Source organism: Danio rerio, chromosome 10, assembly GCF_052040795.2.
Source record: "Danio rerio strain M-AB ecotype USA chromosome 10, GRCz13ab, whole genome shotgun sequence".
In the NCBI taxonomy this organism is placed as follows: domain Eukaryota; kingdom Metazoa; phylum Chordata; class Actinopteri; order Cypriniformes; family Danionidae; genus Danio; species Danio rerio.
The window spans coordinates 48,837,388-48,861,783 of NC_141030.1; the positions used below are offsets into that span (position 1 = coordinate 48,837,388).

Consider the following 24,396-nt stretch of genomic DNA (forward strand, 5'->3'; position numbering starts at 1 on the left):
AGCCAATCACATTTACATTTTTCGTGTATCTTTATTAAACTTTTAAATGACAGGCATTTGTTATAATTAATTAACATTAGATTTAAGCAGCATATCATGAATAAAACAGTACACAAAGTAAAAATAAAACAGAAAAAAATAAAACATCAAATAAAACTATAATACAAACTAAACTACACTCAGGGGTGGCAATGTTTGTTATACCGACCACTAAAGTTAGACACTAAAACATGTTTTTTTTTCTAAATGTCTTATTAAAGAGATTAAAACGGTTTATTTTTATCCTTTAGAGTGATTCATGCTGCGAGACTGTTGCTGCCACTACTACTACTACTACTACTACTACTACTAATAATAATAATAATAATAATACTTTTTATTATAGTAAAAAGAGGGCCTAAGCCGAATGAAAATGGATGAATGGGTTATATTAACAAGTTATGGTAATGTTTTACAGGATGTTTCTCACCGGGGATTTATTTTGAGTGGTGCACAATATAGGCAGACTTTTGGTGCACCTATAAAAAGTTCCGACTACCTTAACTTCAGTCGAATAACCAGAAGTAAAATAAAACAATTTTATAAAACAAGGGCAGCAAATATTCCCTGATCTTCAGTCACGTGTCACCTGCAATTATAAAACTATAGGTGCGTTCGACATGAAGCTCAGCTGCAGCCGGTGATCAACGAGATTAGCCGAGCGCAGGCGGGGCGGAGTTGAAAACGGAGCCGTCAAGACGGACAGCTGGACACTTCGGGACTCAAAGTTGCTGCAGTCATGATGACCGATCACATGGCGTCATCATATTTTTTTGTTATTTTTATTTATTACAACAAAACATTTACAAATAAAACAGAATACAGTCTCTACAAACTGTAGTTCCTTTTTAAACAATAAGAGAGAATTATGAATAAAATATATAACAAATGTATGAGAGAAATAAGAGAAAATGAGAGGTTAATATAAACATAAAAACGAACAGGTCTATTAAATACAAAGCAATAAGCATAAATTCTAGGAGTTAAACATCAACCTTTAGGCTAATACTTCTTGTTTGAATCTGCTAAAAAAGAGTTTACATATATGTACATTTATAGATATAAAACTTTCCAATGTAAAAAGCAAAACAAGGTGTTTTGATTAGGTCTTAATAAATGACATTATTTTGGATAATGAATGAATTTTCAAAAAAGCATTTTAATCCAAAAAGATTGTGTTGAAAAGAACAAAAGGTAAAATACGTGAGCTATGTAGAAGTTTCCCAGAAAAAGCAGGTAGCCTTTAAACTGCTAGACAGGAAATAAAATATATATTTATATTATAATAATAAAACCATTTTATAATTATTTAATAAAATAGTTCTTTACTTTAATTTTTTAAGAGAGCTTTAGGGGGGCAGGATCAATGATGATAATTATTTTATTTCAAGTCTGTAAGACTTATTTGAGTTCATATTTAGGTTATTCACTAAAATATACACTAAAATATATCATTTAAATCGTTCATGGAGATGAATGCAGTAAATAGTCTGTATAAAAAAGTTAAAAATAAACCTGTGCAAACAAGCTAACCTTTATAACCAGATTATTTAACAAAAGATGATTACTGCAGTAAAATATTTGTAGTCTTTTAATAAGCAAGATGTGTACAGGATAGAGAGGGTGTGAAAAGTGAATTGTTTGTTTTGAAACTTTTGAATCGGAATTTGTCCAATTATAAACCCGAAATACACGTGTTTGTTGTCATGTGGTGAACTCGGCCAATCGTGTAATATCGGTGTCGTCATCAAAGCTCCTGCAGTCGCTCTTCAGAAGCTGCATGGTCTGAGTTTGCCGTCTGATCTCGGAGCGCTGTCGCGGTACTTTGATGCCACATGTGACAGTCACGTGGCGTCGGCGCAGCATCAATCCGGACAAGATTTCTAACCAGAATGCACCACTTTAAGACAGATTTCGATCGATCTGCGCAGCGCTGCATGAAGTCGAACGCACCTTATAACTATAAAACTATAAAATATGCCACATGACAGGTTACGATCTAGCAATAAAGCGCACATGGCCATGTTTGTGAAACTTTTATTTTGTTATTTTACAGTAATTTGTCAAATATTTCAGTTTTTTACGTTTATTGTAATATTTTACGTGTGGAAGTTGAAAAACAGGAATATCAAAATTTCGTCTGGCATATAAGATTACATCAAATAATATAAATAGTGTGTGCAACCTTTGTGGATGTAACAAAAGAGATTTTTATACAAATGTTTATATATTTTTTTCTTTTCATAATGTTTAATGTTATTATTTTGCATTTAATAAATTTATTTCATATGGTTTTATTAAATTCTGAAGCCATTAACTATGATTTTCTTATTGAATTTTGTGAGAAGTAAGCTGTTGCCAGAAATAATTAATAAATATTTTTAAAACATTACTAATGATATGAATTACTTTTAAAAAAACGTAGGAAAAAACAACTGCATTAAAAAGAAAGCGATTTTTATTTATTAGAATTTGCATTACATAATTTCCAAAGCTTGAGGTATGATTTGTTTAGTGTATAATTAGTCTTGTTAAATTTAATTCAAATTAATTTATTTTATTTTAATTAAATTTTATTTTATTGCTATTTTTTTTGTAATTTTTAATTAAATTATTATTTTTTTATTTTATTACTCTTTTTATTTAATTTAAATTTAAGCTATTTTTTATTGCTATTTTTATTTAATTTTTATTTTAATTAAATTTTTATTTTATTACTATTTTTATTTAATTTGAGTTTAAATTTAATTGATTTTTTATTTTATTGTAATATACTTTAATTTATTATTTTCAGTTTAGTTCATTCATTCATTTTCTTTTCGGTTTAACCCCTTCATAATTAATTTAATTTAGTTTAGTTTATTTTTATATTTAATTTAATATAATTTATTTTTTTATTTTATTGTAACATTTTTATTGCTATTTTTATTAAAATTTTTAAATGTAATTTTTTTTAAATAAATTTAATTAATTTTATTGTAATTCATTTTATTGCTATTTTTCTTTTTTTTATTTAATACATTTTTTATTTTATTTATTTAATTTGAATTTAACAACATTTTTTATTTTGCTATAATTATTTTTTATTATTTTCAATTTAATTCATTCATTCATTCATTCTCTTTTCGGCTTAGCTCCTTCATAATTTAATTTATTGTAATTTAATTTTATTATTTGTAATTTACCTTAAACTAGGTTTATTTTATTGTTTTTACATTTTAAATTAGATTAATTTAATTTAATTTAATTTAATTTAATTTAATTTAATTTAATTTAATTTAATTTAATCATGTGTAGATTGTGTATTTTCATGGGTTATCATCGGTGTGCCCCTTGCTTCTATTTTAACAGTTGTGTTTATTTGTTTTTTCCTGCTCGTCAGCTGTAGGTCAGGCTGCAGTCATATGACTCTCCAGCTCCACTTCCTCAAACAGCGCGTGTCTCCGCCGTGACTGTCCGCTTCTGCTCGACTCTCCAGCGGCTGCTCCGGCTCTGAGTGTCCGCAATGAGGAGCTCTCCGCCCGGTCAGTGGAGCTGCGGCTGCCCGCTGAAGCTGCTGGTGCTTTTCTTCTTCTTCTTTACCTGCGCTTTCAGCAGCAAAAACAACATCATCCTCATCCTCACCGACGACCAGGACGAGCAGATGGGCGGAATGGTGAGTTTTACACCTCAGATGACTTTTCATTAGGAATTAGGGTCACATTACTGACAGCGAGTGTGGGATCACTGCCATCTTGGGCTGTTTAAGCAAAGGTCAGTCGCTAGAAGATCTGTTGTAGCGGTGTGGAGCATTTGTGAGCTCAACTTCTGAGGAAAAGTTGTCCCCATATATTTTACTAACACACACACACACACACACACACACACACGCACACGCACACACAGCTCCAATTGTCCAATTGCAGGCATTTCAAAAGCATTATAACACTGAACACACCTATTACTGACGGTAAATGTAAAATTACCATTATTGTGTGTGTGTCTGTGAGTGTGTGAGATTGGTGTGTCTGTCTGTCCGTTTGTGTATATGTGTGTGTGTCTGTTTGCGTGTGTGTGGGTGTGTGTGTCAGTCTGTGTGTGCTTGTGTTTGCTTGTGTGTGTGTGTGTGTGTGTGTGTGTTTGTGTTTGCTTGTCTGTCTGTCTGTCTGTCTGTCTGTCTGTTTGTGTGTGCATATGTTTGTGTGTGTGTGTATGCTTGTGTGTCTGTCTTTTTTTGTTTCTGCCTGTTTGTGTGTGTGTGTTTATGCTTGTGTGTGTGTGTGTATGCTTGTCTGTCTGTCTGTCTGTTTGTGTGTGTGTGTGTGTGTGTATGCTTGTGTGTCTCTCTGTCTGTCTGTTTGTGTTTGTGTGTGTGTATGCTTGTGTGTCTGTCTGTCTGTTTGTGTGTGTGTGTGTGTTTGCTTGTGTGTCTGACTATTTCGTTTGTGTTTTTGTTTGTTTGCGTGTGTTTGTCTGTCTGTTTGTGTTTTGTGTGTGTCTGTCTGTTTGTCCATTTGCAAGTTCGTATGTGTGTGTGTTTGTTTGTTTGTTTGTTTGTTTGTGGGTCTGTCTGTCTGTCTGTCTGTCTGTCTGTTTGTGTGTGTGTGTTTGAGTGTGTTTGTCTATCTTTCTGTTTGTGTGTATTGGCATGTGTGTTTGTTTGTGTGTGTTGGTTTGTGTGAGTCTTTCTGTTTGTGTGTATGTCTGTCTGATTGTGTATGCGTATGTGTGTGTGTTTTTCTGTCTTTCACTTTGTGTGTGTGTGTGTGTGAGTGTGAGTGAGTGAGTGAGTGAGTGAGTGAGAGTGTGTGTGTGTGTGTGTGTGTGTGTGTGTGTGTGTGTGTGTGTGTGTGTGTGTGTGTGTGTGTGTGTGTGTGTGTTAATTATTCCCAGTGCTGCCCCTAATAGTTCACTAACCTCAGTCTTAATAGTGCACTAAACCTAGTCGATTAGTCAGCTAGTGCACTACTCATGTAGTTATTGCCTGATGTTTTGATAGGGTATATGCAGAAGTATGTGGAAGGACTTTTAATTTGTCAGTAACCTGAGTCAATTGCTTCCGGTGAACTGTTTGCCGTTATAAAATTGGCGCTGTAAGGTCTGATTTGTCTTTATAATATGAGCATTTGTTTTACCCCAGTATATTCGATGGAGCTTCTGCACTCGTGTGCTGATCCTGACGGGCGCGTGCGAGTAAACTGCGTTTCATCTCGTTTTACGCTTGAGTAATAAATGAAAGCTGAAGTCTATTAAACTTATTATATTTTAATAACATCACAACATCGATGCTGTAAAAGGAAGCTTATAAATCTGAAAAAGTCACATTAACAGTTCACCAGAAGAGTATCAGTAAGGGAAGAAACACTAGCTCTGCATATACCCTATTGACGCAGTCTGCAGCTCCAGAAGCCTCCTGTATCGCCTATCCTTCATGATCTGTGTGTTTTAGAAAGATCTTATGCTGCTGATCACATCATTAGGCTGAAGTGAGAGTGTGATTCACATCCTGTTATCAGTTCTGTGTGTGTGTGTGTGTGTGTGTGTGTGTGTGTGTGTGTGTGTGTGTGTGTGTGTGTGTGTGTGTGTGTGTGTAAGAGAGAGGGAGAGGGAGAAAGTAAGTGTGTTAGATGTTAACTGAATTATACATTCTTTTCCTCAGACGCCGATGAAGAAGACGAGAGAGCTGATTGGTGACGCCGGCGCGACCTTCTCTAACGCTGTGAGTTTTCAGAGCTGGTGGATTACTTAGGAAATGTAATCAGATTACAAATTACTTGTCAAACATGTGTAGTCAGTAATATAATCTTCCAGCCTAAACCACGGCGAATGAAGTTCTGCACAAGACTTTTGGCCAGCGGAGAAATTAAAATGGTCGTGCCCAACTGAGTCTGGTTCTCTCAAGGTTTTTTTTCTTCACTCCCATCAGGTGAAGTTTTTTTCCCTCTCCGCTGTCGCCACTGCCTCGCATGGTTCAGGATTGGTAGAGCTACGCATCGTTGAATTTGCTCTTCAGTGTTTGAACTCTCAGTAATGATTAAATCACACTGAACTGAGCTAAACTGAACTGAACTGAACTTAAACACTAAAACCTGAACCACACTGTTCCAGTTACTATGACCATTTATGTGAAGCTGCTTTGACACAATCTACATTGTAAAAGCGCTATACAAATAAAGCTGAATTGAAATTGAATTGAATCTATTAGATTACAATTTTATACTAACGTAATCTGACTACTTTAAGATTACATTTAGATTACTTTTTGGTAAACCTTATTTGATGTCATAGATTTGACATTATGGTGATGTAATCTGACTATTTCTAGATTACATTTAGATTACATTTGTCTTGAACCTTATTTAACCTCAGATTAATTATTTTTGCTATGTAAAGTAATCTGACAACTTTTGGATTACATTTAGATTACTTTTATGCTAACCCTTATTCGATCTCTTAGATTACTTAATTTGGCAATGTAATCTGACTACTTTTGAATTACGTTTAGATTACTGTTGTGTTAAACCTTATTTAATCTCTTAGATTAGACATTTATGGCAATGTAATCTGACTATTTCTAGATTACATTTAGATTACTTTTGTGCTAACCCTTATTCAATCTCTTCGATTAAACAATTTGGCATTGTAATCTGACTTCTTTTGGATTACATTTAAATTACTTTCGTGCTAACCCTTATTTGATGTCTTAGATTAGACATTTTTGGTAACGTAATCTGACTAATGTAATCTGACTTCTTTTGGAAGACTTCTTGTGCTAAGCCTTATTTAAACTCGCATTACCCATGTTGATAATGTAATCTGACCATTTTTGGATTACATTTAGATTACTTTTGTGCTAACCCTTATTCGATCTCTTAAATTACCCAATTTGGCCATGTAATCTGACTACTTTTGAATTACATTTAGATTACTTTCGTGCTGACACTTATTCAATCTCTTAGATTACACAATTTGGCAATGTAATCTGACTACTTTTGGATTACATTTAGATTACTTTCGTGTTGGCCCTTATTTAAACTCAGATTAAACATTTTTGCAGTGTAATCAGACTTTTTTGGATTACATTTAGATTACTTTTGTGCTAATCCTTATTTAAACTCGGATTACCCATGTTGATAAGGAATCTGACTATTTTTGGATTACATTTAGATTACTTTTGTGTTAAACCTTATTTAATCTCTTAGATTAGACATTTTGGTAATGTAATCTGACTATTTCTAGATTACATGTAGATTACTTTTGTGCTAACCCTTATTCGATCTCTTAGATTACACAATTTGACAATGTAATCTGTCTACTTTTGGATTACATTTAGATTACTTTCGTGCTGGCCCTTATTTAAAATCAGGTAAGCATTTTTGCAGTGTAATCAGACTTTTTTGGATTACATTTAGATTACTTTTGTGCTAATCTCCTAGATTACACAATGTAGTTTTGGCAATGTAACCTGGACCCAGTTGTCAAAAGCAAAACAGTGGGAATTTGGATCATGGATTGGATTAAAACTTGGAATTGTGGTTTTCAAAAGTAACAGAGGGATTTTGAGTTAAGATCAGACTATGTAATTCAATCTTACATTGGATTCGGTTCAGACCTGTCCTTTGGGTTGTTCAAAACTCAGATTAGGATCTGTTTGATTCAACAAACAGGATTATCCTGATCCCATCAGAAGGGTGGATTCAGTTTTGATTTATTTTTAATCAAAGAAACCAGATAAAATAAAAAAAGTAAAAAATAATTTTGTGAATGATCACAAACGTAATAGTTGCTGATGATATATAAATTCCTTCTTATTTGAAGCCTATGTGAAACATGTCACATCTAATGAGATATGGTAAACAATTTAACAGTATCACAGCAGTACTGTATCAGAACAAACAAACAAAAAAACTTAAATGTTTGTTGATTGCAGCGTTTCTGTTTCTTACCATTTAAACAAACAACTTGTGTCCACTAGTATTTTGCCTACGTGTTGTTCTTTGCTAAGTCAGTAGGCTACACTGGTTCCATTAAAGGCTCTGGTAATCAGGATTTTTGGTAACACATTTTGATAAAGTAGTCTACATAAGAAGGGGGCGGGGCATGTCAGATACTAGAGAGCATTTGATTGGCCAGAAGATTGAGAAACTGAAGTATTTGAGGCAAAACAATCATTGATCCATTTAGACAGAAGAGGCAAACTTAAGATGTTTATATCAGATTTATATCTTCTAAATGTGATTTTAGTCACTGTTTTAGATATATTTAAGACTAACATACTGATACTAACATTTAAAACACTTTGTTTTCATTTCATGGGGACTTTAAATGCAAAATGAGGGGAATAACTGCAAAAAGGCCCACCCTTTGATGAGAAGAACCACGTCTTTCACCAAGCTGGCTTCGGTCCTGTATAATGTGTGTTTGTGTGTGTGTGTGTGCAGTTCACCTCCACGCCGCTGTGCTGTCCGAGCCGCAGCAGCTTCCTGAGCGGCAGATATCCACACAATCATCTGGTGCACAATAACTCAGTGGAGGGAAACTGCAGCAGCGCCGCCTGGCAGAAAACAGCCGAGCCCTTCGCCTTCCCCGTTTACCTCAACAAGATGCGCTACCAGACCTTCTACTGCGGTAAATACCTCAACCAGGTGAGCTGAAGACGAGCAGCGCTGACCTCCGATACCTGCACACTCGGATACACACTACACACATGAGCCTGAGATCTCAGCGCTCCTCTGATTTAAAAGAAATACTGTAAATAAACGTTAATAGTAAGAGTGCCACGGTGGCTCAGCAGTCAGCACTGTGGCCACACAGCAAGAAGGTTGCTGGTTTGAGTCCCAGCTGGGTCAGTAAGTGTTTCTGTGTGGAGTTTGCATGTTCTCCCCGTGTTGGTGTGGGTTTCCTCTGGGTGCTTCGGTTTCCCCCACAGTCCAAACACATGCGCTATAGGGGAATTGTGTGTGTGAATGGGTGTTTCCCAGTGATGGGTTGCAGCTGGAAGGGCATCCGCTGTGTAAAACAAATGATAAAATAGTTGGTGGTTCATTCCGCTGTGGCGACCCCTGATTAATAAAAGAAAAAGGGAATTTTTTTTCGTGGCTTCACATTTGCATGGAATTGCTCTAATATTGTTCCACAAATAATCTTCATTTCTTTGGCTTTGTTATGTTTGAATGGGAAATAAACCTGCTGCTGTGTGTGTATGTGTGTGTCTGTGCGTGTATGCGTATGTGTGTGTGTGTGTGTGTGTGTGTGTGTGTTCAGTATGGCAGTAAAGACGCTGGCGGTGTTGCTCATGTGCCTCCTGGATGGGATCAGTGGCATGCGCTGGTGAGTTTGACACATGTTTAATGTATGTTTGCAGTTTATTTCTACATCACAGCATTGCCCAAACGGCTGAACACAATCAACATAAATTAACAAGACAGAATCATCTTTAATATGCAGATGGATTTTAGGAATGCCTAAATGTTGTTAACAATATTGCAGCCGTCATTCTGTCTTTGAAAGATAATGAACGCTCATCATCAGCCAATCAGAATCATGCATCCAGCAGTCATGTGGTATAAATGTTTCATGTGTGCGTCTGCAGGTGGGAAACTCTAAATATTATAACTACACTCTGTCAGTGAATGGGAAAGAGGAAAAGCATGGAGACAGCTATGAGAAGGATTATCTCACAGACCTGGTGGTGAGTGTGTTTAATGCTTTTAATGTACAGTAAATATCTTAATGTACTGTTATAGTGTGTTGTGCTTGCTTAAACTCCGTGAGGAATTACATAGATTAACTTTTATTAATATTTTTTATGTATACAAAATAAATCTAAAGAATTATTATTATTATTATTATTATTATTATTATTATGTATACATTCTCTAAAAATAAAATAATATTCTATTTATATTTTTAAAACTTAAAAAATATTATATTATTATATATAATATCTTGCAATTTTTATTGTTGTTATTTTTGTTATTATTATGTGTACTTAAAATAATTATTAAAAAATACTTTTATTCTTTTTAATTTATTTAAAAATTAGGGTTAGGGTTCATTGTTATTATTATACTTATGTGTATTTACTATAAAATATTAACTATTGTTTAATTAATTTAAAAAAATTTAGTTATTTATTTTTATGTATATATAATAATATAAAAATAATAATAATTATAATAATAATTATTATATATTATTACTATAAAAAATTTAATTATGTATTTATTTTTAAAAACATCATTAATATTAATTTATTTTTATGTATTCATACTATAAAATAATTATTATATTATATTATATTGTATTATATTATAATTATTGCAAATTACTATAATTACTTATAATACTTTTATTTATTATTATTTATTTATTTATTTTCTGTTTTATTATATAAATAATAGTATTCCAATTGTTATTAAAATATTTATTATTATTATTATTATTATTTATGTGTATTTAATATAAACTAATAATTATCATATTGTTATAATTATTCCGTCATTTATTATTATTATTTATTTTTATTTAAACATAATATAAATGTATTATTCTTCTTCTTCTTATTATTATTATTATTTTATTATTATTATTATTGTAAAAATATACTCTTTTGTTTATTTATTATAATTTTTTAAAAATATCATTATTTGTTTACTAATTTTTATATATTTGAGCAGTCCTGGAATGTATAGACTGATACAGAGTGCTGCATGTTTTACATGTCATTAAGTCACACGTGTATTATTAGAAGCTAATTTGCACACAGAAGAGCTGCTGTTTATTTTAATATCGAGTCTCTTCCTGCTCAACCTGTTTAACATTTTAAAAAATGCATTTACTGTCAGATTAAAGGCTTAATTTGGCTAATTAAACAAGTCATCAGACAACAGTGGTTAGTTCTGTTGACAATAAAAAAATTTCTAGAGGGGCTATTAGTTTTAACCACAGTAGTCTTTCTATTTCCTCAAAAGTTAATCTTGTTAAGTTAATGCTGTGGAGAATCTGCTTGCTCTGTTGAGCATCACTTGAGAAACATTTGAAAAACACTGATATGCATTTATTTTATAATTCCGCTGTTTTCCTCGTAATGAAGCTGATGATGAAGCAGCACTTTCCAGGCTCATGAGGCTTTGCTTTATTCTGTTTCTGATGCTGAAACATGCTGAAATCCTGAAAGTTACTGTTTGACTACTGACAGGTGTGGCAGATCAACACTAGTGCAAACTAAACTCGACTCACAATAGAGTTAATCCACACATTCACTGTGTATTCTAGCTGTTAAGTGTGTGTCTGTGTGCGTGTGTGCTTGTGTGCGCGTGTGTGTGTGTGTGTGTGTGTGTGTGTGTGTGTGTATATTTATATTTATATATATATATATATATATATATATATGTATGTATGTATGTATGTATGTATGTATGTATGTATGTATGTATGTATGTATGTATGTATGTATGTATGTATGTATGTATGTATGTATGTATGTATGTATGTATGTATGTATGTATGTATGTATGTATGTATGTATGTATGTGTATATATATATATATATATATATATATATATATATATATATATATATATATATGTATATATATATATATATATATATATATATATATGTGTGTGTGTGTGTGTATATATTTAATGTGTGTGTGTGTTTATGTATATGTTTTATATATGTTTGTATATGTATATTTAAGTATATGTGTGTTTGTGTTCATATGTGTGTATGTATATGTACATATGTGTATATATAATATTTGTGTGCGTGCGTGTGTGTGCGCAGCTGAACCGCTCTCTGCATTTCCTGGAGGAGCGCAGTCCCAGTCACCCGTTCTTCATGATGTTGTGTCCACCGGCTCCTCACTCTCCGTGGACCGCCGCTCCACAGTACAGCGGCTCCTTCAGCGGCGTTAAAGCTCCGCGCAACGGCAGCTTCAACAAACCTGGAACGGTACACACTCACACACACACACACACACACACACACACACACACACACACACACACTGCAGCTGAAAATACATAACCCAGCTGTACATATCTGAAGTCCTCATGAAGTCTACACTGCTGTGCCGTATGTCAAGCTGATGTGGGCGGGGCTTAGTTTTGAACATTGATGATTATGGGTTGCTATTGGTGGAGCTTGGGTGGGGGACAGGTGGACCCCGCCCCTCACACCAGTAAACACCAATCGGAGATGAGATGCTGAAGGAGATATTTCAAGTCATTTTGATTTAAGATTATGAGAATAACTTATTGCACAAATTACAGAAATTATCATTATTGATTACACAAATTACTAATACTGCATGTGTGTGTTTAGAATACTGTATGCATATGTAATAGATATGCTAATTAGATTCAGGATTGTGAGATAAATGTTTACAAACACAGCAATATTGCATAAACACACTGAAATCATCCACTTTATGAAATCATCATTATTGATAATCTGGCTGATTTCACTGGTTTTCCTCTGATTTCAGGACAAGCATTGGTTACTACGGCAACCTGCCAATCCAATGCCGAACAGCTCCATTGATTACCTTGACAACGCTTTCCGCAGAAGGTGAAGATCACTTCATTACCATCAATCTTTGTATCAGCATGCCAATCAAAGGGCAATTAAACACGCCAAAAAGTGTGTGTCTTTGTGTGTGTCTGTGTGTGTCTTTGTGTGTGTCTGTGTGTCTGTTTGTCTGTGTGTCTGTCTGTCTGTCTGTCTGTCTGTCTGTGTGTTTGTCTGTGTTTGTCTGTGTGTGTCTGTGTGTGTCTGTGTGTGTGTGTGTGTGTGTCTGTGTGTGTCTGTGTGTGTCTGTGTGTGTCTGTGTGTCTTTGTGTGTCTGTGTGTGTCTGTGTGTTTGTGTATGTGTGTGTCTGTGTGTGTCTGTGTGTTTGTGTATGTGTGTGTAGTGTGTGTGTATGTGTGTCTGTGTACAGCGTGTGTGTTTGTACTGTGTGTGTGTGTGTGTGTTTCTATTATGTAAATGTGTACTCTGTGTGTTTAGAATGTATTGTGCATGTGTGTTTACTCTGTGTTTTTAATGTGTGTGTGTGTGTGTATAATTACTGTGTGTGTAATGTCTGTTTTCTGTTTTTGATATATTTGTATTGCATGTGGGTGTGTTTACTGTGTTTTCTGTGCGTGTGCGTACAATCTCTGTGCGTCTGTGCATAATATTTATGTGTGTGTCTGTGTGTATGTAATGTTGAGTGTGTTCACACTTTATTGTGTATGTGTGTATTATGTGTTCATGTGTGTATATGTAAGTGTGTAATGTTTACTATGTGTGTGTTTGTACTGTAGTGTTTGTTTGTGTGTACTGTGTGTGTACTTGTACTGTATTGTGTACGTGCGTTTACTCTGTGTTTGATGTGTGTGTTTGTAGTGTAGTGTGTGGGTTTGTGTTTGTTTGTACATCATGTGTGTTTGTACTATGTATGTATGATTCTATTGCATATGTGTGTACTCTGTGTGTGTTTAGACTGTATTGTGCATGTGTGTTTACTCTGTGTTTTTAATCGTGTGTGTGTGTGTGTGTGTGTGTTAGATGGCAGACTCTTCTGTCTGTGGATGATCTGGTGGAGCGTCTGCTGAAGAAGCTGGATTCAGTGAAGGAGCTCGACAACACATACATCTTCTACACGTCTGACCACGGATATCACACCGGTGTGTGCTCTCACACACACACACACACACACACACACACACACTTTTACTCAAACAAGCACAGTGTATATATAAATATATATAAGCTGCGTCCCAAATGGCACACTATACACTATGCACTCATGCACTATGTACTTCTGCACTTACACACTCAGCAGGATAGTATATGTATGTAGTGTCGTCCCAAATGGCACACTAATGTTTTTTTACGAAGCGGAAATTCAAACCGTTTCCCTGATGACGTTTGACTGTTGCCAAATCAGTGAAATAAACAACCAAATTATCAAATAATACCTGCCGTGAGTATAACCGCATTCACCATCGGGAGGCGCTATAATCACTCTCGTAGGAGAATTTTGCTTTCACCATCCAAAATAAATAAAGTTATTCAACATGTGCGGCCGATAGCTCCGCCCCTTCCGCTATGTGAGCAAACCTGCGGTCGTTGAGTGCGTGAAGTGTCCATCATTACACACTTCATTTCAGCGGCTGAATGAGTGCATCATCCGGGTAATTAAAGTGTAATTTTATATATATATATATATATATATATATATATATATATATATATATATATATATATATATATATATATATATATATATATTCAATTTCACTGTTATTTGTATAGCACTTTTACAATGTAGATTGTGTCAAAGCAGCTTCACATAGGAGATCATAGTGAATTGGAACAGTGTCAGTCCAGTTTTCAGTGTTGAAGTTCAGTTTAGTTCAGTTCAGTGTGGTTTAATAATCACTACTGAGAGTCCAAACACTGAAGAGCAAATCCATCCATGCGCAGCTCTACAGATCCCGAACCATGCAAGCCAGTGGCGACAGCAGAGAGGAAAACACTTCACCAATTGGCCAAAGTGAAGAATTAAAAAACATGAAGAGAAACCAGACTCTGTTGGGCACGAACATTTCTCCGCTGGCCAAATGTCTTGTGCAGAGCTGCAGTCTAGGCGCCGGAGGGTGGAGAACGCTGGACCTCAGCAAAGACTCGTCTGTCCCTGGAGCATCACAGGAATCAGTCTCATGCTCTCCACTCCTCCGTGACCACCACAGCAGCTGCTCAGGATACGGTCTGGTCCAGGATTATGGAAACCTTTGGATCATCTCGTCACAGGTCTTGGATCACGTCAGTGGCGCTGCATAGTCTGAGGGCCTCGGGATGAGTGTCCCCAGGTGGAAATAGAGAATAAAGAGAAAAATAAATTAGTGAATATAGACGAGATGCAGAAACCTGTGTGGAGCACACTCATGTATCATACCGCTAAGTGATGCACTGAGTGTACGCTTTACTAAACAGACAGGTCTTTAATCTAGTTTTGAACTGCGAGAGTGTGCAAGAGTGTGAGCCTCGGACATCATCAGCAAGGCTATTCCAGAGTGTAGGAGCCATAAATGAGAAGGCTCGACCTCCTTTAGTGGACTTTGCTGTTCTAGGTGCTACCAGAATCCCTGAGTTTTGAGATCTTAAAGAGCGAGTTGGATTGTAGCGAGACAGAAGGTTGGTTGGATAAACAGGAGCTCGATTATTTAGAGCTTTATAGGTGAGATGTAATATTTTAAATTCAATACGAAACTGAACAGGCAGCCAGTGTAAGGAGGATAACATTGGGGTGATATGATCATATTTTCTAGACCTGGTCAGAACTCTGCAAACAGAGCATTACAGTAATCCAGCCTAGAGTTCATAAAAGCATGGACTAGCTTTTCTGCATCAGAGATGGATAGCATACTTCGTGATTTAGTGATATTTCTCAGATGAAAGAAGGCAGTTTTTGTGACATGGGATATATGATTTTCAACAGTTAGATTGCTGTCTAATATAACACCCAGATCTTTTATAGTAGAGCTTGTGTGTATCTTTTATACATACATACATACATACTCCCTCTCACACACCTTAATAGAGGATGCTGGTGCATTACAGTAATCCAGTCTAGAGCTCATAAAAGCATGGACTAGCTTATCTGCAAGGTCATTTTTTGCTGTATTTCCTATTTATAATTGCATAAACAGCCCTTGGGAGATTTATTTATTTATTTATGTATGTATGTTTAATGTGTATGTGATGATTGTTCAGGTCAGTTCTCGTTACCCATTGACAAAAGGCAGCTGTATGAGTTCGACATCCGCATTCCTCTGCTGGTTCGGGGTCCAGGAATCAAAGCCAAACAAACACTTCAGGTCAGACCACTGAGACACACACACACACACACACACACACACACACACACACACACACACACACACACACACACACACACACACACATATATATATTTATGCACATAAATAAGCTATTTCTGCATCCCAGATCACATACCTGTGCACTGTTCTGTCATTTGGTTGTGTAAATTGTATGTGCATTCACACTGAAATATTATAAATAGTGTATAATTGTGTAGTGTATAAGTGCATTACTGCATAAGGGTATTAGCGTATATTGTAGTGCATATGTACATTGTGTATAAGGGCATCGGTGTGTAGGGGTATTAGTGTCTAAATGCTTAGTGTATAAGTACATAAGTGTACAGTGTGTCATTTGGGACGCAGCTTCTAGTAATGGATGTCTGTGCAGTCTCCAGTGCTGAATATTGATCTCCCGATGACGATCCTGGACATCGCTGGAGTCAATCTGTCCACCGTCAACATGGACGGACAGTCCTTCCTGCCGCAGATGGTGAATAATCTTCAGCTCATCTTTATTTCTATAGCGTGTTTACAATGTAGATTGTGTCAAAGCAAGTTTACACAGATGCTTCAGTCCAGTGTTCAGAGTGTGTGTGTGTGTGTGTGTTTGTGTGTGTGTGAAGGCCCCGTCCCTGCGTAACGGCACCGAGCGGCCCTTCTTCCTGGTGGAGTACACGGGTGAGGGATACTCGTCTCAGGACCCCAGTTGCCCCAAACTGGGCCCCGGCCTCGCTGTGAGTCTCAGTGTGCACGCACACACACACACACACACACACACACACACACACACGCACACGCACACATACACACACACGCGTGTATATTCATTCATTTTTCTTTAGCTTAGTCCCTGATTCATCAGGGATCTCCACAGCGGAATGAACTGCCAACTATTCCTGCATATGTTTTACACAGCGAGTGCCCTTTCAGCTGCAACCCAATTCTGGGAAACATCCATACACACTCATTTACACACACACACACACACACACACACACACACACTCACACTCATACACTACGGCCAGTGTAGTTGATCAATTCCCCTATAGCGCATGTGTTTGGACTGTGGGGGAACCGGAGCACCCGGAGGAAACCCACACCAACACGGGAAGAGTTGACACATAATAAATCTATTGAGTTTCCAGCCACAGGAAGTGACATCACTTGGATCGAGTCACATGCTTGAGTTGAGCAAAATTTAGAGACGTTGCTTTTATATTGTTAAAGTTACAAATATTTAAGAAAAGAATAAAGTTTCACAGGAGGCTGGATTATTTTGTCTTCAGTGTTGTGTGATTATCAGGATATTGTGATATGAGATTTGTCATTTTGCCCAGCCCTAACACACACACACACACACACACACACACACACACACACATGATCCAGCAGCGTCTGCTCTGTGTTCCAGGAGTGTTTTCCAGACTGTGTGTGTGAAGACGCCTTTAACAACACCTACGCCTGCGTCAGGACGCTCAAAGGCGCAAACCTGCAGTACTGCGAGTTCGCCGACAATGAGGTGTGTGGGGTTTTTGTTTACAATCTTATTATATTCATATTAATATTATTATTATTATTATATTGTTTTATTATTATTATTATTTTATTATTATTATTATTATATTGTTGTTTTATTATTATATTATTATTATTATATAGTTTATTATTATATTCTATTTGTTATATTCTATATATTATATTATTATTATTATAATTATATTATTTTATTATTATTAGTATTATTATTATTATTATTACTATTGTTGTATTATATTATTATTAGTGTTTATTATTATTATTATTATTATTATTACTAGTGTTTATTATTATTATTATTTTTATTTTATTATTATATCATTATTTATTATTATATTGTGTTTATTATTATTATTATTATTATTTTATTATTATATCATTATTTATTATTATATTCTATTTATTATATTCTATATATTATATTATTGTTATTATATTATTATGTTATTATTATTATTATTATTTTATTATTATTTATTATTATATTCTATTTATTATATTATTATTATTGTATTATTATTATGTTATTATATTATTATTGGTGTTTATTATTATTATTATTATTAGTGTTTATTATTATTATTATTATTTTATTATTATTATTTGTGTTTATTATTATTATTATTATTATTATTTATTATATTCTATATATTATTATTATTATTATTATTATTATTATTATTATATTGTTTTATTATTATTTATTATTATATTCTATATTATTATTATTATTATATTATTATTTATGAATGAATGAAGTAAATAATGCTGAATTAAATCTGTGTGTTTGTGCTGCAGGCGTTTGTGGAGATGTACAACCTGACGGCAGATCCTCATCAGCTGGAGAACATCGTGAAGAAAGTAGATCCGTCACTGCTGCAGATCATGAACCAGCGGCTGATTAAACTACAGTCCTGCGCTGGAGACACCTGCAGAAACATCAGATGAGGATGATGATGATGAATACCGCAGGCAAACCTCACATACAAATCAAGATCTGCTGCTTTATTCATACACACACACACACACACACACACAACAACAACACACACAAACACACACACACACACACACTCATACACACTCAGAGAAAACAACAACAATGATCCGCTTTGGTTTTATTTTGGTAATATGCTCATGTTAAACTCTCCTGCAAGTAAACAGGTACTTTTAACCATGTTTTGAATACATTCACCAGAACTCTGGGTCTAGCAGGACCACTTTTAGCTTAGCTTAGCATAGATCATTGAATTGTATTAGACCATTAGCATCTCACTCAAAAAAAAAAAGTGTTTTTTTTAAGCTCAATTTTTAAACTTAACTGGTCTGTAATATCAAGTAATAAAATGGAAAATGAAAAGTTGCTATTTTCTAGGCTACACGCTAAGCTAGTTACCTAGCTATTTTGAGGCTTTGCGTATTATTTTTCCGCTTGGTGCATGATGTAGCTACAGAAGAGTTAAGCTTTAACTAAATTATGGAAGCTCTTTGGTAATTTTTTTTTCAGTGAGATGCTAATGGTCTAATCTGATTCAATAAATTATGCTAAGCTAAGCTAAAAGTGCTCCTGTTAGACCAGAGATTGACTAAATGGCTTAAAATGTGGCGAAACACTCCTGTTTAACTGCAGGAGAGTGGTAAATGAGCACATTTCAATTACATTAAATCATAAATTTAGTTCCAAAAAAAAAGTTAACAAAGTTCATCATTGATTCATATAATGCAGATATTTAAATAAGTCATCAGCTACAGGCACTTTGAGAGTCAAAGAAAACAACAGCAAAATAAATCCCTGTGGCTCAGTGAAACCATGTGCAAAAAAATTAAACATTATTCACAGCATAATTATCTTAAAGGGCCAGCGCAACAAAACTGGATTTAAAGGGCCAGCGCACTCAAAACTCGCATTCAACCAATTTCTGGTTCTAGCAGGAGCACTGTTAGCTTAGCTTTGCATAGATCATTGAATCAGATTAGACCATTAGCATATCACTCAATAATGACTAAAGAGTTTGGATAATTTAAACATTAGACATTATTACTACATAACTATCTTAAAGGGCCAGCGCACCCAAAAATAAATCTCTGTTTTAATATGATTCACATTAGTCAACCTTTAAAGCGTCATTTTAAGCAACAAAACTGGAAAATATGTTCAAGCCTGTTTGCACAAAACTGGATTTAAAGGGCCAGCACAACCAAAAATGACATCAAATGATTTCTTCCAAACCTGTTTGAGTTTCTGATGAACAAAAAACCCCAAGATATTCTGAAGAAACAAACATTGACTTCCTTAGTAGGTACAAAAAGTACTTTTTTTTCCAAGCATTCCTTAGAATATCTTGTTTTTTGTTTCAACAGAAACTCAAACAGGTTTAAAGAAGTCAGTAAATGATGACAAAAGTTTTATATTTGTGCGCGCTGGCCCTTTAAATCCAGTTTTGTGCAGACAGGTTTGAACATGTTCACCGGTGTTGCTGCTTATTATGATGCTGTTTCTTTAAAACTCTTTTATATAGGTTAAATAATGTAAATAATGTTCAGCTTTTTGGCACAGATCAATCAATTTGCTTCATAAAAGTTCCATGTATCGTCACAGGGGAAAAACAACAATAATATTACATCAGTTTAAAGAAACACTCCACTTTTTATGAAAAGATGCTAATTTTACACTCTCCTAAAGTCAAACAGGTCAGTTTTACCATGTTTTGATTAAATTCAGCCAATCTCTGGGCCTAAAAGGACCAATTTTAGTTTAGCTTAGCATAGATCATTAAATCGGATTAGACCATTAGCTTCTCACTCAAAAATGACTAAAGAGTTTGGATGATTATGGATTGGATTGGATTGTCAAATTGAATTATTAGACATTATTTACAACATAATTATCTTAAAGGGCCAGCGCACCCAAAAAATGAAACTTCTTCATTTACTGGCTTCTTTAAACCTGTTTGATTTTTCTGTTGAACACAAAAACAAGATATACTGAAGAATCAAACATTGACTTCCATAGTAGGAACAAAAAATACTCCTTTTTATTTCTAGCATTCCTCAGAATATCTTGTTTTTTTTGCTCAACAGAACCTAAAACAGGTTTAAAGAATCCAGTTAATGATGACAGATGTTACAATTTTGTGTGCGCTGGCCCTTTAAATCCAGTTTTGTGCAGACAGGCTTGAACATGTTCATCAGTGTTGCTGCTTATAATGACGCTGTTTCTTTAAAACTCTATTTTATCAGTTAAATAGTGTAAATAATGTTCAGCCTTTTGCACAGATCAATCATTTTTCTTCATTAGAGCTTCATGTATCATCACAGGGGAAAAACAACAATAATGTTGGATCAATTTAAAGAAGCGCTCCTTAAGTTTTTTTTTAAATATGCTAATTTTACACCCTCAAAGCCAAACAGGTGAGTTTCACCATGTTTTCAATACATTCAGCCAATCTCTGGACCTAAAAGGAGCACAGTTAGCTTAGCTTAGCATAGATCATTGAATCTGTTTAGACCATTAGCATCTCACTCAGAAATGACTAAAGAGCTTGGCTGATTTAAACATTGGACATTATTACTACATAATTATCTTAAAGGGCCAGCGCACCCAATAATGAAACTTCTGTCTCATTCAGCCGATCTCTGAGTTAGCTTAGCTTAGCATAGATCATTGAATCGGATTAGACCATTAGCATCTCGCTCACAAATGACTAAAGAGTTTGGCTGATTTAAACATTAGACATTATTACTACATAATTATCTTAAAGGGCCAGCGCACCCAAAAATGAGACTCAATGTATGGTCACAGGGATTACTTTAGTTCTGCCTGAATGTGTGTTTTGTGGTTATAAAAGTACAGATTGACCAGCGTTTTCTGAATCACTAATTAGTTTCAGCTAAAATTCAGTAAATGATGACAGAAGTTTGATTTTTGTGTGTGTGTGTGTGTGTGTGTGTGTGTGTGTGTGTGTGTGTGTGTGTGTGTGTGTGTGTGTGTGTGTGTGTGCGCGCGCGCTGGCCCTTTAAATCCAGTTTTGTGCAGACAGGCCTGAACATGTTCACCAGTGTTGCTGCTTATAATGATGCTGTTTCTTTAAAACTCTATTTTATATCGGTTAAATAATGTTCAGTTTTTGGCACAGATCAATCATTTTGCCTAATAAAAGCTCCATGTATGGTCACGGGAAAAACAACAATAATATTGGATCATTTTAAAGAAACACTCCACTTTTTATGAAAATATGCTAATTTTACACTCTCCTAAAGTCAAACAGGTCAGTTTTACCATGTTTTGAATACAATTAGCCGAACTCTGGGTCTAGCAGGAGCACTGTTAGCTTAGCTTAGCGTAGATCATTGAATCGGATTAGACCATTAGCATCTCACTCAAAAATGACTAAAGAGTTGGGCGGATTTAAATATTAGACAATATTTACAACATAATTATCTTAAAGGGCCAGCGCACCCTGAAACTTCTGTCTTCATTTAGTTAAAATTATTTACATTATTCAGCCTTTAAAGAAACAGCGTCATTATAAGCAACAAACTGGATTTAAAGGGCCAGCTCATCCAAAAATCCAACTTCTGTCACATTCAGCCAATCTCTGGTTCTAACAGCAGCACAGTTAGCTTAGCTTAGCATAGATCATTGAATCAGATTAGACCGATAGCATATTACTCCAAAATGACTAAAGAGTTTGGCTGATTTAAACATTAGACTTAAATTACAACATAATTATCTTAAAGGGCCAGCGCACCTAAAAATGAATCTGAGCTCAATGTATCATCACAGGGATTACTTTAGTTCTGCCTGTATGTGTGATTTTTGACTCTAAAAGTACAGATTGACCTGCATTTTCTGAATCACTAATGAGTTTCAGCTCATTTTACTGAAGGAAATAAAGCGGAGGGTAAATAAACAGCAAATGTTTATTTATTTTTTTGGTGAACTGTCTCTTTAAAAAGACTAGAAATTAAAATTCTGCACACTTTACTCACCATTATGCTAGAAACACAAAAGTGGACGGATTTACATTCTATGCCAAATAAAACATAGAGGTTTGTGTGAGTAAATATTGAGGGAAAGGTGTTAAAGTGAATGTATTTACAGCCTGATGGTAGTTTTGGCTGCAATAAATCATTTCTGAGGGATTTCTGGAAGTTTACTGGCTTCACTTCCACCTCATGCCATTGATTTTTCAGCACTTTTCACGGTAAATGAACCAGATGGAGTGTAATTTACCCTGTGCGTTTTAAGTTGTTTGGTTTGATCTTTATGTCTGTGGTTGTTTTATGATGTTTTTCTTCATGTACTGTGAATTAAACTTTACTGTGAGCAGATCTGCTGGTTTTAATGCGTGTAGCTTTAGCAAAGGGAGATGGTCGGATGTTGAAGGGAATTGTTGATTTTAATCTGAAGCCTGATTGTGCCTGATGTTTTGCACTAAAGCAGTGTCTGTGCCTTTTTGTACGATACAAATGTCTAATTTTGACTAATCAATAAATTTACTACAAAGAAAGAAATGATTTGTTTGATGCAAGTTGTTGCAACTGTTCTGTCGCAGAAAAGATTCATTGAATTCTTTAAAATGCATTGCTTTAAATAAGGGAAAATAACTAAAACTTTTATTTTACAATAAGTTTAATAATACATTAAAGATAGAAGCATTTGAAATTGTTGTTGTATTTTTTGCATGTAAAAAAATCAGTTCTGTGAGTGAAAATGCCTTGTTGATGCCAGAGGTCAGAGGAGAATGGCCAGACTGGTTCCAGCTGATAGAAAGGCAACAGTAGGCAGGCTGGTGGTGGTGGTGTAATGGTGTGGGGGAGATTTTCTTTAGGTTCATTAGTACCAATTGAGCATCAACGCCACAGCCTACTAGAGTATTGCTGCTGACCATGTCCATCCCTGTATGAGCACAGTGTCTCCATCTTCTGATGGCTACTTCCAGCAGGATAACGCAGCATGTCATAAAGCTCAATCATCTCAGACTGGTGAACATGACGATGAGACTGTACTCAAATGGCCTCCACAGTCACCAGAGCTCAATCCAATAGAGCAGCTTTGGGATGTGGTGGAACGGGAGATTGGCATCATGGATGTGCAGCCGACAAATCTGCAGCAACTGTGTGATGCTATCATGACAATATGGAGCAAAATCTCTGAGGAACATTTCCAGTAGCTGGTTGAATCTGTGACATAATGGTTTAAGGCAGATCTGAAGGCAAAAGGGGTCTAACCTGATAGGTGTGCCTAATAAAGTGGCCAGTGAGTGTAGTTCTTTTATTCGTGTATTATAATCTTCAGTTTTATTATTTTTATTTTAATATACATAATTTGTTACAGTTTTAATGACACTTTTTATGATTTAATATGTTAAATGTTTAAAAAAAATTTAATAAATCCTTGAAACTAAAAGGCAAAGCACATCCACATGAAACATCTATAGCACACTAAAATAATAATAGCAATAATAAAATAAAATCATTTATCGGTTAAAAAAATGGTAAACCTTTTTTTTCCTCATCTGTTCATGGACAAGTCAGATGTAATAACAATAACTAATATTAGTACATGACTTTTGAAATACTTTTTCAAAATTTTGATTGGTCAATCACATCACAGTGTGTAATTTATATCATGGTTTCTGCACTTTCAAGACTTTAAGACATTTTTAAGACCATTATGAATTAAATGTATTTAATTTAAAATAGGAAGAAGTTTTTCAAATATCCTAGATGGAAAAGATTTTTATTTACCCTATCAATTTTTTATTCAAAATTTTTTTTTTATTATTTAATACATTATACTAAAAAAAAGTAATATTTTACATAACATTTTTTTTTTGCAAAATATTTTAAATATTGTGTAAAAACAAGCAAGCTCTAGTTGTATACACATGTTTTACAACATAAACTTTCTTTAATATAAAATAAAAATAAACAAATCTTTTAAAAACTATAATA

The 24,396-nt window shown here is 34.7% G+C and overlaps 2 protein-coding genes across 6 annotated transcripts in view; both read left to right on the forward strand.

Moving 5' to 3' along the window:
- The window catches only part of myo18b (myosin XVIIIB), an 880,426-nt gene that overhangs the window by 706,891 nt on the left and 149,139 nt on the right, over positions 1-24,396 (forward strand). The window lies entirely within an intron of this gene.
- gnsb (glucosamine (N-acetyl)-6-sulfatase (Sanfilippo disease IIID), b) lies at positions 3,468-22,953 on the forward strand. Of its 5 annotated transcripts, none has more exons than XR_015500251.1 (14): positions 3,468-3,792; positions 5,678-5,737; positions 8,460-8,663; positions 9,283-9,348; positions 9,611-9,709; positions 11,810-11,977; positions 12,513-12,595; positions 13,578-13,696; positions 15,789-15,892; positions 16,287-16,388; positions 16,522-16,632; positions 17,312-17,419; positions 18,235-19,559; positions 21,958-22,953. XR_015500251.1 is itself a non-coding variant. In NM_199841.2 (13 exon segments), coding segments are annotated over 13 exon segments (1,524 nt in total). In that variant the 5' UTR covers positions 3,472-3,544; the 3' UTR covers positions 18,385-18,723.